This window comes from Bison bison, unplaced genomic scaffold (genome assembly GCF_000754665.1).
Source record: "Bison bison bison isolate TAMUID 2011002044 unplaced genomic scaffold, Bison_UMD1.0 scf7180017864167, whole genome shotgun sequence".
NCBI classification, from domain to species: domain Eukaryota; kingdom Metazoa; phylum Chordata; class Mammalia; order Artiodactyla; family Bovidae; genus Bison; species Bison bison.
The window spans coordinates 4561843-4575232 of NW_011494739.1; the positions used below are offsets into that span (position 1 = coordinate 4561843).

General features: G+C 41.5%; 1 protein-coding gene across 1 annotated transcript in view; it reads left to right on the forward strand.

Moving 5' to 3' along the window:
• Positions 1 to 4237: 4237 nt before the first annotated feature.
• VAPB (VAMP (vesicle-associated membrane protein)-associated protein B and C) overlaps positions 4238 to 13390 on the forward strand; it is a 25342-nt gene continuing 16189 nt past the window's right edge. Inside the window, exons 1-2 of the mRNA XM_010841904.1 lie at positions 4238 to 4301; positions 6653 to 6805. Of these exons, the coding sequence (XP_010840206.1) occupies positions 4238 to 4301; positions 6653 to 6805 (217 nt within the window). The remainder of the gene's footprint in view (positions 4302 to 6652; positions 6806 to 13390) is intronic.

The following is a 13390-nucleotide window of genomic DNA, read 5'->3' on the forward strand; positions in this document are numbered from 1 at the left end:
GAAAAGGAAAAGCAAAACGCAGCATCTTTGTTCGCTTATCTTTATCCAATTATATCTACATAATGTCTGTTAAAAATCAGTGATACTTAATATCTGAGATGTTGAGGGTGCTTCTTTCCTTTTTTTTTTTTTTGGCAGGGTGGAAAGCTTTATTTTTTAAGATCAGTTTTAGGTTGACAGCAAACTTAGCACAGAGTTGCACCTGGCCCCACGCACGCACAGCTTCCTCCGCTGTCGGCATCCAGCACCAGAATGGTGCTACAGCTGATAGACCTGCACTGACATGTCCTTGTCACCCAAAGTCCACGGTCTAAGTCGGGGGTCAGCCTTGGTGGTGTACATCCCGCGGGCTTTGACAAATGTGTAATAACACTCATCCACCATTGTAGTATCACACAGAATAGTTTCACTGCCCTGACCACCCTCTGTCCTTGGTCTGTTTATCCCTCCATTCCTTCATAAGCCCTGCAAACTGCTATCTCCATAGTTTTGCCTTTTCCAGAATGTTATATAATTGAAATTATGTAGGGTATAGTCTTTTCAGATTGGCTTCCTTAACTGAGTAATGTGCATTTAAGACTCATCTGGGTCTGAATTTTCGTGGTGTGATAGCTCATCTTAGTGTGAAATGATACTCCGTGGTCTGTATGTCCCACAGCTTATTTACCTGCTAAAGGACATCTTGGTGCTCTCAGGTTTTGGCAGTATAAATAAAGTTGCTGTCAACATCTGTGCGCATGTTTTTGTGTGCATGTGGGTTTTCTGCTCCCATGGGTGAATACCAAGGAGTGTGATTGCTGGATTGTGTAGTAAGAGAGTATATTGAGTTTGTGTGTGTGTGTGTGTTTTAAATACAGTCAGACTGTCTTCCAGAGGTTTGAATTTGCAGCAGTGAGGAATGAAAACTGTTGCTCTACATCCTTGCCAGCCTTTGATGCTGTAAGTGTTTTAAATTTTGGCCACTGATAAGTATGTATTGGTATCTCATGTGTTGTTTTAATTGGCAGTTTCTTAATGACATATGTTGAGCATCTTTTCATTTCTATATTTTTTTCTATCTGTAGATCTTAATTTCCTTCTGTATATCTTCTTTGCTGAGGTGTCCAGATCTTTTGCCCATTGTTTTTAAAAGTTCGGTTGTTCATTTTCTTATTGTTGAATTTTAAGAGTTCTTTATATATTTTGGGTGACAATTCTTTATTAAGTATGTCTTTTGCAGATATTTTCTCCTAGTATTTGGCTTGTTTGTCTTCTCATTCTCCTTAACAGTATCCATTGCAGAGCAAATCTTTTTAATTTTAATGAAGTCCAGCTTATTAATTATTTCTTTCATGGATTGTGCCTTCCATGTTGTATCTTTTGAAAAGTCATGTCAAACCCAAGGTACCTGGATTTTCTTATGTTATCTTCTAGAGGTTTTATAATTGTGTGTGTGTGTGTGTCTGTCTGTCTGTCTATCTGTCTTTATTTTCTAGTTGAATTGCTAAGTAAAAGTAGTACCCCTTAAATTATGTCCTGCGCTTTACATGTGGGGTGATATGATCTGCTTAAAGTTACAAAGATAAGTAAGGTCAAGATTGAGTTTTGAGTTCACTTGGCGTTTCCGCTGTTACCTTTAGAAAAGTCATTGGGACCTGAATGCTTAGGTCATTCTTTTATGAAAATGGTTGTTTCCTCTTTCTGAAAGGAAGAGTTTTGTTATAGTCTTTTCTTCCATGGATCTTGGAGTGAATGGTCACAGAAAGGAAGTACTTAAACCATGCATATATTGGTAAAATCTTTCAAGATTTAATGGAATATTTTTTCCACAAAGTGCTCTTGTGTTTCTTGATTGATACGTTTATCCAGCCATTTTTTAATGAAATTGCCACTACCTGAGGTCTGACGTCATGCTGTTGAGGAGTTTGCTGGCTTGTGACTGTGTTTCCTTGATCTTTAAAACCAAAGCTTTATAATTATGAGGCTCCATTTCTGTAAGGAAGACTGAAAGATTCACTGTTTCTGCTTTTAGTTTTAATGCTGTGCATATTTCTGCTGACATTCTATTATTTACTTTCTAAGACAGGACAATTCTAGATCTTCATGTCTTAAAATATACACTTTCAAATGACAATAAGCTGAACCTGAGTGAGGAAATGGTTTATACTGTGCTTAGTTTTATCTTAATACATTTTAAAGCATGTTATGGAATTTGAATTCAAGTTAGTTAATGCTATTCATGAGCATCTATCAAACTCACAAGCATTTTCACAGATGAATATGCATAATATAGGGCATAAAGAACATTATTCAAATGGCTGAAAAGAAAAAAAATTAGGACTCTAAGGAATATTCCTAATTTCTCTCAAACTCATGTTGTTTCATTTTGGGGGACCTCCTATTTCACATTTTAGATGTTCTTAAAATATCTGCATAACTGTCTGAAAGACTAGAAGATTAGAAAGAAAAATGATTAAATGAGTGTGCTGCAGTTCTAGAGATACCAAATCATTTTTTCATCTCTTAAAAGAAGAAAGTCTAGTTTGTGAATATTTCATTTGTAAAATTGACTGTACTGCATAACCAGTGTTTGAGTTCATTGGAGATAAACACCCATGTTGGTATAGTAAAATCCCATTTTTACATAATGCTTTAATGGAAATGGCAGTTTTATGAAAGGAAAATGACTAGTAAAAATCTGAATGATGCTTACGAGCTTTTACATCATTTTTATTGGGATTTTTGTATATTCTAATTCATTAATACAAGAGAAAAGGAGAACACGAACATAGTTTATTTCCTGTAGTTACTCAAATCAAATAGAATTTGTTTTCAGTAAAATTCTTGAATTGTCTGGAGGGTGGGTTGAAGGGTTGACCTGTTTTTACAGAATGTCTTGATTTTTTCACATTAGACTTTGCTGTTTTATCAGTGACGTTGTTCACTTGCCTATATTTTTAGTATTGTTTCCTCTAGATTTTTTTTAAAAAAAGGCCTACATAAGCCCAAGAAGTCTCTAATACTTTTGTTGAGGGAGAAATCTGAGATATTTATTTATTCTGCTTATTTATTGCAAATAATGTTTGTTTTTTAATAGTTTAGACTACCTTTTAAGTGAATCATATAGGTTAAAATATTATTTAGATTGCTGTGTAATAGGTTAACCAGTGGAGTTTCCAGAAGCAGATTAGTGTCCACAGTTAAATTTGCTTAATTTTTGTGGACTACCTAGAAGAAAAGGTCACTGCAAAGGATAAATGCACTTAAATTTATCCCTGACTCCGATTTATGAGGCAGCAGAAGGAGGAAGGGACAGGAGAAACTGAGTTGGAAACGAGTATTCTTAATTTCATCACAGTGAAATCTCACCAAAGCCCTGTTTTCTGCTTAGTATACTTCAAACCACCTTAGAAAATGCTGTTTTTTTGGCAGGGTGGGGTGGTGGATGTGGATTTGTGGGCTCTTATGAATTCTTGGCATTCTGATCTGAAGATGCTTCCATGTTCTTGAGGCAGAATTTTGTTGAAATGAACAGATCTCAGCTTGTATCTAGAAAGCTTTAAGGCCTGGTGGATTATGAATCACATTCAAATTGTCAATGAGAGTACTGTTCCCCCGTAGGCTTTGTATTTGGAAGCTCACCTTTTTTCAGATGTCTACATTTTTTAAGTCTGTTTTCTCCTCCTTTCCCCCCAAGCAGTGTGGGGCCATTAGAGCTGGAGCTATGCTTATGTGGAGTTCTTGTAGTGGGCCCTTTTTATGTGAGGGCCAAAGAATGTATGTACATGGTGATCGTGCCCGTGTAGGTCTGAGCTGTGTTTGTGTGCTTGTTTAATAGCTTTGACTCCAGGAAACCAGAGTTGTGTTTGGTTTGGTTTTTTTTTTTTTTTTTTTTTTACCATTGCTGAAGTGATACCATTTCAAGCAGAGACTTACTGGGAGAAAACTTCCTCCATCTTCATTCTGAGCCAGACTGCGTGTGTTGGGGATTAGAAAAGGGTGGAGCCCTGGATAATCCCGCATAAAGGTGCTGCCTTCAGCACCAAGTGTCCTGTTTCTCCCTGGAGGCCAACAACTTGATCAAGGATGAAGCATGGTCAGCACCTGGCTTTCCCTCACTGTAGCTGCAAATCCCCTGGAGCCACAGGGTGCCCACCCTCAGTAAGGGGGTGACGTAACTTGTAGGGAGAGGCTTTGTGTGGTGGAGTCAGTAGGGGAGACGGAACACCCCACGTCTGGCCACAATTGGACCTGGAGAATGCCCCCCTCTCGTGGCTTCCAGTTTGGCTGCCGGAGGGTCAAAGGCAAGGCTTATGGGAAAGGTAAGCAAATGGAGAAATTGTTATTAGGCATTTCATTTTTTATTTTTTTACTCGCCACGTGGCTTGTAGGGTCTTAGTTCCCCAACCAGGGATTGAACTATCACCCTCAGCAGTGAAAGTCTGGAGTCTTAACCACTGAACCACTGGGAAATTCCCTAGCCATTTCATTCTTGAAGGTGTCATTGCTCAAAGAATGGAAGTAGCTTTTAGTGTAAGTAACTACAAAACTATAGATCATCCAGTAGTATGGTAGTTCCTGCTATAACATGATATATGCATTCCTAAAAATCGCCATCCTGTACAAAATAGCACAAAAGACCGTAAGACTTAAGAGGAAGGAACAAGGTTAGATGCGTAACACTCAAAAGCTTTGTTGGTCAGAGACACACATAAAGATGGGAACCTAATATAAGCAGAAGCACAGTTTAGCACACATTAAATGGCTCAGAAATAGATAAATACTGTAATAAATATGATACTTTACCATGAAAAGCTGACGTTTGCCCGTGGAAGTGGTCGCTGGAAGGGTGACAGTTTGTGAGGGCCGCGGGGTGAGCCCGCATAGCTGGTAGTGATGGAGATGTGTGCACTTGTGTGTTTTCTGTATCTCTCTGCCATTCAGTTCAGCTGGATGTTGTTTTCTGTGATCATTTAGCGTTTCTTGCAGACAAATCACACATAAGCAAATGTGAAATTCATTTTATGCTCAGATTGTCCCCCTAATATGCACATCAATCACATTGAAACAGATTCACATTTTCAAAATAAGCTTTCTAGCAGAACTGGCTGTAGTTTATTTTATTTTGGAATTGAGTCTCTTTTCCTTTCTTTCTTTTCACCGTTATTGATTTCTTAATTTATATTTGTTAAGCCCATATCAGATTGATTTTTCATACCCAGAGTACCTCCAGAGGCGAGAAAGCAGCCTGAGATTTTAATTTTGCTGGCGGTAATCCACGAGGTAGTTTCCTCCTTGGTGAAGGACTCTCAGTCAGTCAATCTCAATCTCTCAACCCCTGCCCCCATCCCTTCACTAGATGCCGGGCACTGTGTCGGAGATGTGAGAACTGGTACGGTATCATTCTTGCCCTCAGAAGCTCAGAGTCTCACTGAAAAATGTTCGAGGCACAGATGTAAATATCTGTGTTGCAGATCTTCTTACAGAGCAGATGAACCAACTATGTATTTCTTAGTTTGTGAGCACAGGGGCACGTATACCTCCCCACCCCATCTCTGAATTCCCTGTGAACGTAAAGATAGGAGTAAAGAGCTTGCCTGGAAGACGCACAAAGACACCTTTGCTGTACACAGTGAAAAGATGTAAATTTGAAAAGGGGTTGAAAAGGACCTAAGAGACATTATAGTTCAACCCTCCCACCTGACTCCTTTATAAACCTTACGGGTCAGGTTTCAGAGAAGTTTCAGAGTAATGTGAGTAGTATGATCCCATTTTTGTTACCCCCCACACACACACTCATGTATGCATGTACAGTTTGTGTAAGCACAGATGATGTGGATGGATCTCCCACAGTGTTAATATTAGTTACCTCAAGGGACAGGGGAAAGCTTATTAACTTCCTCTTTATACATCTTTTATTATTGTTTGGCTTGTTTTGAGAAGCATGTTTTACTTTTTTAATTAAAAAATCTAATAAAGTAGAAAATGAATAAATAATAATAAAAAATACCCTTAGGGCACCGAGCTTTGTTTCAGTCTTCCAATACCCTGGGTAGTTAAAAGCGAACGCACTGTTGTAGGTGTGGGCTGCCCCACAGGACTCTGACCTTGCTGTAGCATCACTGTATTGTGTGTGCTGGGGGTTATTGTTTGCAGACCACTAACACTTGGAAGTCTTTCTTGCATCTGCTGCCTTCGGCACTCTGCCTTTGAACATCATTTTGGACCCAAGTCTAGTTCTTCACCTTCTCTCTGTTAGATTTCATCTGGTCACTGTGGAAATCAGTGTTCAGCATAGGTTAAGAGCTGGCCTTGGACTCAGGCTGCCTGGTTGCAGACCCTCACTACCACTAACTACCATGAAAATTTTAGGCAAGTGGTACGTTCTCCCAAGCCTCAGCGTTCTTGTCTGGCAGTAAAGTTGTGAGGTATCAGGGAGACCCTGTCTGCTGGAATACTCACTAGGCCAGGTGCCTGGTGGTGTGACGAGACCGTGGTGGATTTTAGCTGTCACTGTTTGTGCGTCAGCCTCAGCCCATCTCTCCTGTGTGTCATGATGAAATGATCATGGGTCAGCCGCGTTCCACATCTGTCCTGACCCCGTACCATAAATCAGTCTTTCCTCCGCGTGGTCCTCATGGGATCCCCAACCAGTCCCTGTCTCATTCTGCAGGTCCTTTCACCGATGTTGTCACCACCAACCTGAAGCTTGGCAACCCGACAGATCGAAATGTGTGTTTTAAAGTGAAGACCACGGCACCACGTAGGTACTGCGTGAGGCCCAACAGTGGGATCATTGATGCAGGGGCCTCGATTAACGTATCTGGTAAGTTCTGAGAATGAAGGCCTGAAGGGTGGGCTAAAAAGGCTCCCTAGAGGCAGTGGGGTCTCTTCAAGCTTGTGTTTGCAGTATAGCAAAGGAAGATGGTAGGCATCTCCCCCCAGCTCCCTACCCTCTGATTAAGAATCTCGGTGGGTCGCACTCACCTATTGTTTTTCCATAATTAATGCCTCTTTAGTTTAATGCTTACAGCCTTTGTGCCTCAATAGTTAGAGCAAAATTAAAGTGCTAACATCAGACTTTACTTGAGAATGAGTTGGGTTTTCACTCCCTTGAAATTAAATCTGCCCTTTGGCAATAAATAAAAAAAGGGCTAAACAAACTTAATTTTACTTTGTGGGAGAAAGCTAAATGGAGTTATTTTCTTATTTAAGCTAAATGATTTCTGACATTAAGCTCATGTCATTTCCAATGATTGGTAACTGCACTTTACTGATTGTGAAAAGCTAAGGGAGATGAAGGCTGAGGAAATTGGAATGTATTCAAGGGTGCAAGTTTTGTGCATGTCTGATGGGTTTTTTCCCCCCTTCTGTCTGAGAGTGCATTTATTTTCCAGAGTCCAACTTTTGAAAAGATGCTGGTAGAGTGCCCAAACTGAGAATTGGATTTCAGAATTAAGGAGATGTAAGCGATGGGTTTGAGTTTAAATGTATTTTAGAAATGGAATAAACTTTGAGCTCATTAGGACTTGTGGATCCAGCAGTGCCTTTTGTATTTGTGGAGGAGCTCTTGGGGAGTGTGTGTTAATCCTTCAAATATCAGGAGACTGTCACCAAGGGCTCTGAGGCATCATTAGAAGCTACTCCTCATTTGAAATGGGTATCTGGCTGACTTTTTTCCTGATGGATTTTGATTGTGATACATTTGGCTATTCATTTGACACCTGAAAGAAAATGACTCACCTCTTTGGAAAGATATAAGGTGTTTCATTATCTCGTGGTTTCTGTAGACTTGTTCCCTGCATCCTCTGGGTTCTCTCATTAGGATGCGCCCACACTGGCTGTACCCCTGCGTGTTTCTCTCTGCAGCTGCAAGACCTGATTCGGACTCTCGAATCAGGTTATTATCCAGGAGGAATCAGGAGGGTGGGAGCCAACACTTGCTGAGGATCTCTTATGTGCTAGGTCTGCACACGTATTATCTCATGTGATTTCTGTTATCTGCCCAGTGTGGAATGCATTGTTACCCCGTTGTACCAGAACGACTCCGGTGGCCACAGGCTCACAAAGCTGGCCGGTGACAAAACCAAGATGTAGATCCTGCTTGTCTGGCTCTAGTCCCCAAACCTTCTGCACTGTAGCTCACTGGTCAGGGAGGGGGACCCAGGATATTGGCATTTCAGCATTCCTTGAATTCATGTGGTTTGCATTTTTCTGTTGAAATCAAGGGCAATTGATGTTTTTTATTCTCTTTTTAAAGTTGACTTCTTTTTTACCTCTTGATTTCGTTGCCCATGACATATTTAAGCACAGTTGTCAGTAGATGAGACTTACCCAGTTTTCACAGTAAATTTGGGGCAGCAACATCGTTTTCTGAATAAAATAGTCTCGACAGGAAGATGTACAGTGTAGGTGTGCCTTCTGATAATAAATATGAATGGGTGAGCATAAGTGTATCTCTTTCAGAAAGATTCACCCCTCCCCCATCAGAGGAGTGGTTTTTAAAGTAATAACTAACCCTGGGCATTTGTTTTGATTTATGATTGTCTGCTAAGGAAGACCAAGATTTCGTGGTTGTGGCCTTCCTTTTGCAGATAAGAAGGAAAGGTTCAGGGGGTGGGGGGTGGGGTAATCATCCAGAGGCACGTGGTGATGATGGCAGAGCTGGTAGTGGAAGCCAGGTGTCTGTCCTGATCCAGTGGCTCTTTGGTGACACCAACTGCCTCAGCAAGGAGGTCACACCAGTCAATCTTAAAGGAAATCAACCCTGAATATTCACTGGAAGGACTGATGCTGCAACTCCAGTACTTTGGCTGCCTGATGTGAAGAGCTGACTCATTGGAAAAGACCCTGATGCTGGGAAAGATTGAGGGCAGGAGGAGAAGGGGATGACAGAGGACGAGATGGTTGGATGGCATCAGTGGACATGAATTTGAGCAAATTCCGGGAGATGGTGAAGGACAGGGAAGCCTGGCGTGCTGCAGTCCATGGGGTTGCAGAGACGGGTACGACGTAGTGACTGAACAAAACAACTGCCTCAGCAGTGTCAGGGGATGGCCCCGCTTACAAATAAATATAAAACAAAATACCTTGGCTCTCAGAGTATCATTTACTTGGGAAAAAAAGCAGTTGAATAACAAAATGTCCTTGTGTTTGCAGGCCTTCCTTCTAATGAGACAAGATTATGCTCACACGTGAGAAAGGGCCCCTTTGTTTTCATTTGGTGTGTGTTGGCCTCAGTGCTGAGGTGCATCTGGGTGAAGCCTGATTCCGTCGCCTTTCCGGGACAGCTTCACCCGTTGGCACCGGAGGCCAGCCTCCGCTTGCTGGGGTTTTGTGTGCTGAGGGGCCACTGTGTTGTTTATTAGACGGCCGTGTCTTGGGGCAGAAAGCATTGTAGTTTTTCAAGGGTTCTCTTACAGTACAGCCAGGTGATGGCGTCCTGGTGAGAACGTGGAGTTCCCGGTTCCTTCAGCGGAGGGCCTCTCCTCAGGAGGAGGAGGACGCCAGCAGTGGGCAGTGCAGAGGGTTCAAGGCCAGCTTCCCTTCTGTGGGCACGCGTGGCTGAGCTGGATTGCACCCACTCTACTCAGAGATGAGGAGACCTGGGTGCAGAAACCTGAGAGGAAACCCAAGCCCTGCTGTTGAGCCTGTTGGTCGGTCTTTGGCCAAAACTAACCTCTGAAGGTTCTAGTTTTCTCATTTGTAAGATGGAGGGAATGGTATTCATGTTACTAGTGCTGCAGAATTTTAACTGGAAGTGTGGTACAAGACTGGGGTTGCATTTTCTTCCACTAACTTTGACAAAGATTGGCTGGTTTCTGTTGAAGGTGGGTTGTACATATCTGAATTGCACTTTTAGAAATACATCAGTTTGATGCATTTAACTAATTTATGGAATTTTTAAAATTCTAATTCAAGAAATTTTTGTTTTTCTTCTTTATGTAATATGCATTTGTTTATAGTGAAAAGTCACTAGTAGGTTTTCACATATGAAAAGGAGGTCATCAGGTCAACTGAAAATAACTAGCAGTGTTGCCCTGTCTACACAGAACGTTGCAGCATACCGTCCAGGGAAGTTGTTCTTTCCCCATTTCTGAAAACCCTAATAGCTATTAGGAAAGGTTATAAATCATTCTTAGAAAAGGGGAGCAAGCAGGGAGAGAAAGAAGAGGAGGAGGATGGTATCTGGAGCTGGCCAGAGAGACTGCGGTTTTGAAGGCTTGCAGGTCGGGTTTTTATGGGGGACTGAGACGTTCTAGCTGTCTGATGTCTTTCAAGATGTACCCTGTGAACCTTTTCTCCGCCGTCAGCTTAATCTGATCCTCGGGACCTCACATTCTGCGTCAAAAGTCTTGGCTCTGACCTGTTCTATTTTCTTCAGAAAGTGGCACTTTCTGTCTCGTACTGGGGTCCTTAAACGGAACAAATCCCCGTGTTATAAACTCGCGTGGTGAAGTTACAATTGGAAACTGGTATGAACTGAGCTTTAAGTGCCATAGCTGGAAACTTATGGACTTCCCAGCGGGCTGTTGTGGGGTCTAGTCACCCGAGTCTCTGAGTGAGTCCTTCTCTTTGCCCTTTAGATGAGGGTGGGTCCTCCTTTCTTCTCTTTCTGATTGCCCCATCAGGGTCTTGTCTGCTGGATGAGGCAGTGCAGTGGGTGGGAGGGTGCTGGGTGCTTTGTGTTTGCATTAATTGGCCCAGAATGCCATGGTTTTGGCCCCTTGCTCCTTGACACACACCATCTACTAGAGATGGTTTTGAATTATTCAAATCTGGACCTCAGCAAAATAGGCACACTTAAATGGAGATTGGAGAAGAGGAGATTGGATTTTTCCCCCCAGAGATTTTAAATGCAAGGAAAATAGAACTTTTTGAATTAATGAATTGTTTGAAGCAGTGGGGGGTCTCTCCATTTGTTCTAGCTTTACAAAATTAAATCTGTTTTCTGAACTGTCTGGTGGGGAAATATTTTTAAGGTAGATAATTTCTGAAAGTGTCTTTGTGGTAAGCTGTTAGTGGTTGTAGGGTTTTTTTTTTAATACTGTAGTTTAATAACGAGGGAGTTTTCCATTAATATTCCAAACCATGTTTGCCAGCAGATACAGCAGGTGAAGTGGTAAAATTATGGGCCATCAAAAATACTTACGCTTCCTGTAATATGATATTAAGTTTAATATTTTTATCACCTTCACTGAATTCTAATTTCACTAAAGTAGCAAGCGCGCTTCCATTTGCAGTTCAATTATGCACATTGGTTGCCTATGTACCAAGCAAATTAGAAATGCAAAATATCTGTTTGGCGGGGTGGGCCTTGGAAAGAGTCGGTAAAGATACCAGTATTTAGGTACAGATACACTTTACTAAGTGTACCCTGGGAATCGAAAGTGGATTGAAGACAAACAGACACAAGTCTTCTGGTGTCTGAATCTGTATTTTAAATTCAAAGAATTCAGGAACAATGTTCATTCCTGACATATAGCCCTTTTCAGCACTTACTTCAATCACATTTAAAGCACAGAGTTCTTCCAGTAAAATCCAGAGGACAGAGAATGAATATCAGCAGCTCTTCTTGGATGGAATCACTGGTCAATTAATGTAATTGGGTAGGATCACAATTGATAATTAATCCTCCTAAGATTTTGCTGACTCAGTTTAGTGGAGCGGCCTGCTTGCCCTGGACCAGCCAACCTTGGGTGGCAGCTTTTAGGTGATTAGCACCAGAGTCTAAGCCCACTGCCCTTAGAGAAGGAAGTCAGGCATCCGTCTGTCAAGTGCTGATAGCAGGAGCTGTATTTGGGGGGTTCAGGCATCTTAACAGCATCATTGTTCGTGTGATCATCTGCTTTGGAAGTCTCTGATAAGCGAAACCTTGTTATAGATGGTTTTCATGAATCAGGGTTATTATTACTCTCAGATAAGAACAACTCAGAGTCGTACTTACAAGATGTCTTTAATCTTTTTCCCCAGTTGAGATTCTGGTTTTTTTAAAAAGAGGGGGGAGTAGATTACCAATAAAAATTTAGCTTAATCGTGCTTTTAATGGTTTCTTTAAAAGTTTACTATAATTTTTAAGTTTCTTAAGAAGAACCCCATGTTTCACTTTTTGTGAGTTTAACACAGTTTACTTATTCTTTCCATTTTAAAAGATCATGGTCAAGAGGGTTTATCCAAGTACATTCAGTCCACCTCACTTAGACAAAGTAATGTCAGCTCTTACAGTGTGGCCAAGGAGCAGAAACCAAGCCCAACTTGGGAGCAGCCAAAAGTCATGTTCCTGTCATTGATGGCAACTCCCTGCACATTGATACACCTGGGCTTCTAACCTTAACTCTACTGTTTATACCCTTACTTTAGACTCTCTGTTAACCTATTCTGATGTCCAGCCCATCACAGAATGAAAGGGAAGAGCTGTGAGAGGTGGCCACAGTGAAGGCCTGGACAGGAACACTCCAGAGGACAAGTATGGGAGAGATAACGGGGGTCTGAAATTAACCCCAGCCTCAGGACAAACCTTTCTCCCTGCACAGTGGCCCTGGCATGTGGTTCAGATTAAGACAGATGCAATGTGAGTTGATAATCAGAACATGAGAGTACTCAGGAAAGGCTATGTGGGATTCCATTAGAAAGCATTAATGGAGATAGGAAAGTGCGTTGGAATTTTGAAAATAGATGTGCATTTTAAAAGATATTTATGAAAGGGAGTGAGTGAGCCATGTTCTTAGGCGTGTATATGATGCACCTCATTTCCAGCAGTATTGGGGTACATTTGTACTGTAAACACTGCACAGATAAGTTAATCAGACTCTGAAGAGTTTGTTATCTAAAATGATCTATACTGAACTGGAAGATCCTTTAGAGAACGCAAAGACAATTCCGTGTCAACTAATTTATAAGTAGATAAGATTAATTACCCACTAGACTCATAGTTCCATCCATGGGTCCCTGAATAGGCAGAAGTCCAGGAAATTAGTCTTGTTTTCAACATTTTGAGCATCCTGAAGGAAATGATAAATTTATTCCTGATAAGGGCACCTAGTCTAACTAAAATGTCTGATTCCTTTGCTTTAGGCTAGAATTCTGTCACCTCATGCAGTAACACTGGTTATTATAAGCTGTTGACAGAGTTCTGGTTTGTCTCTGATCAGTTTCCAAAAAAGTGGAGCAGTGACTTCATTATGACGTTGTAAATGCAGTTTGGTAGACGACAGTTTGACAGAGGCATAAAAGCGAAGAGATAGTGAGAGGACAGTGGTGATAAGAAGTTTAGAAACCGGGACTTCCCTGGTGGTCTAGTGGTTAAGACTCTGCCCTACCACTGCAGGGGATGTGGGTTCAATCCCTGGTCAGGGAACTAAGATCCCACATCCTGAGGCCAAAAATAAAAAAAACCCAGCAAATTGTGGCC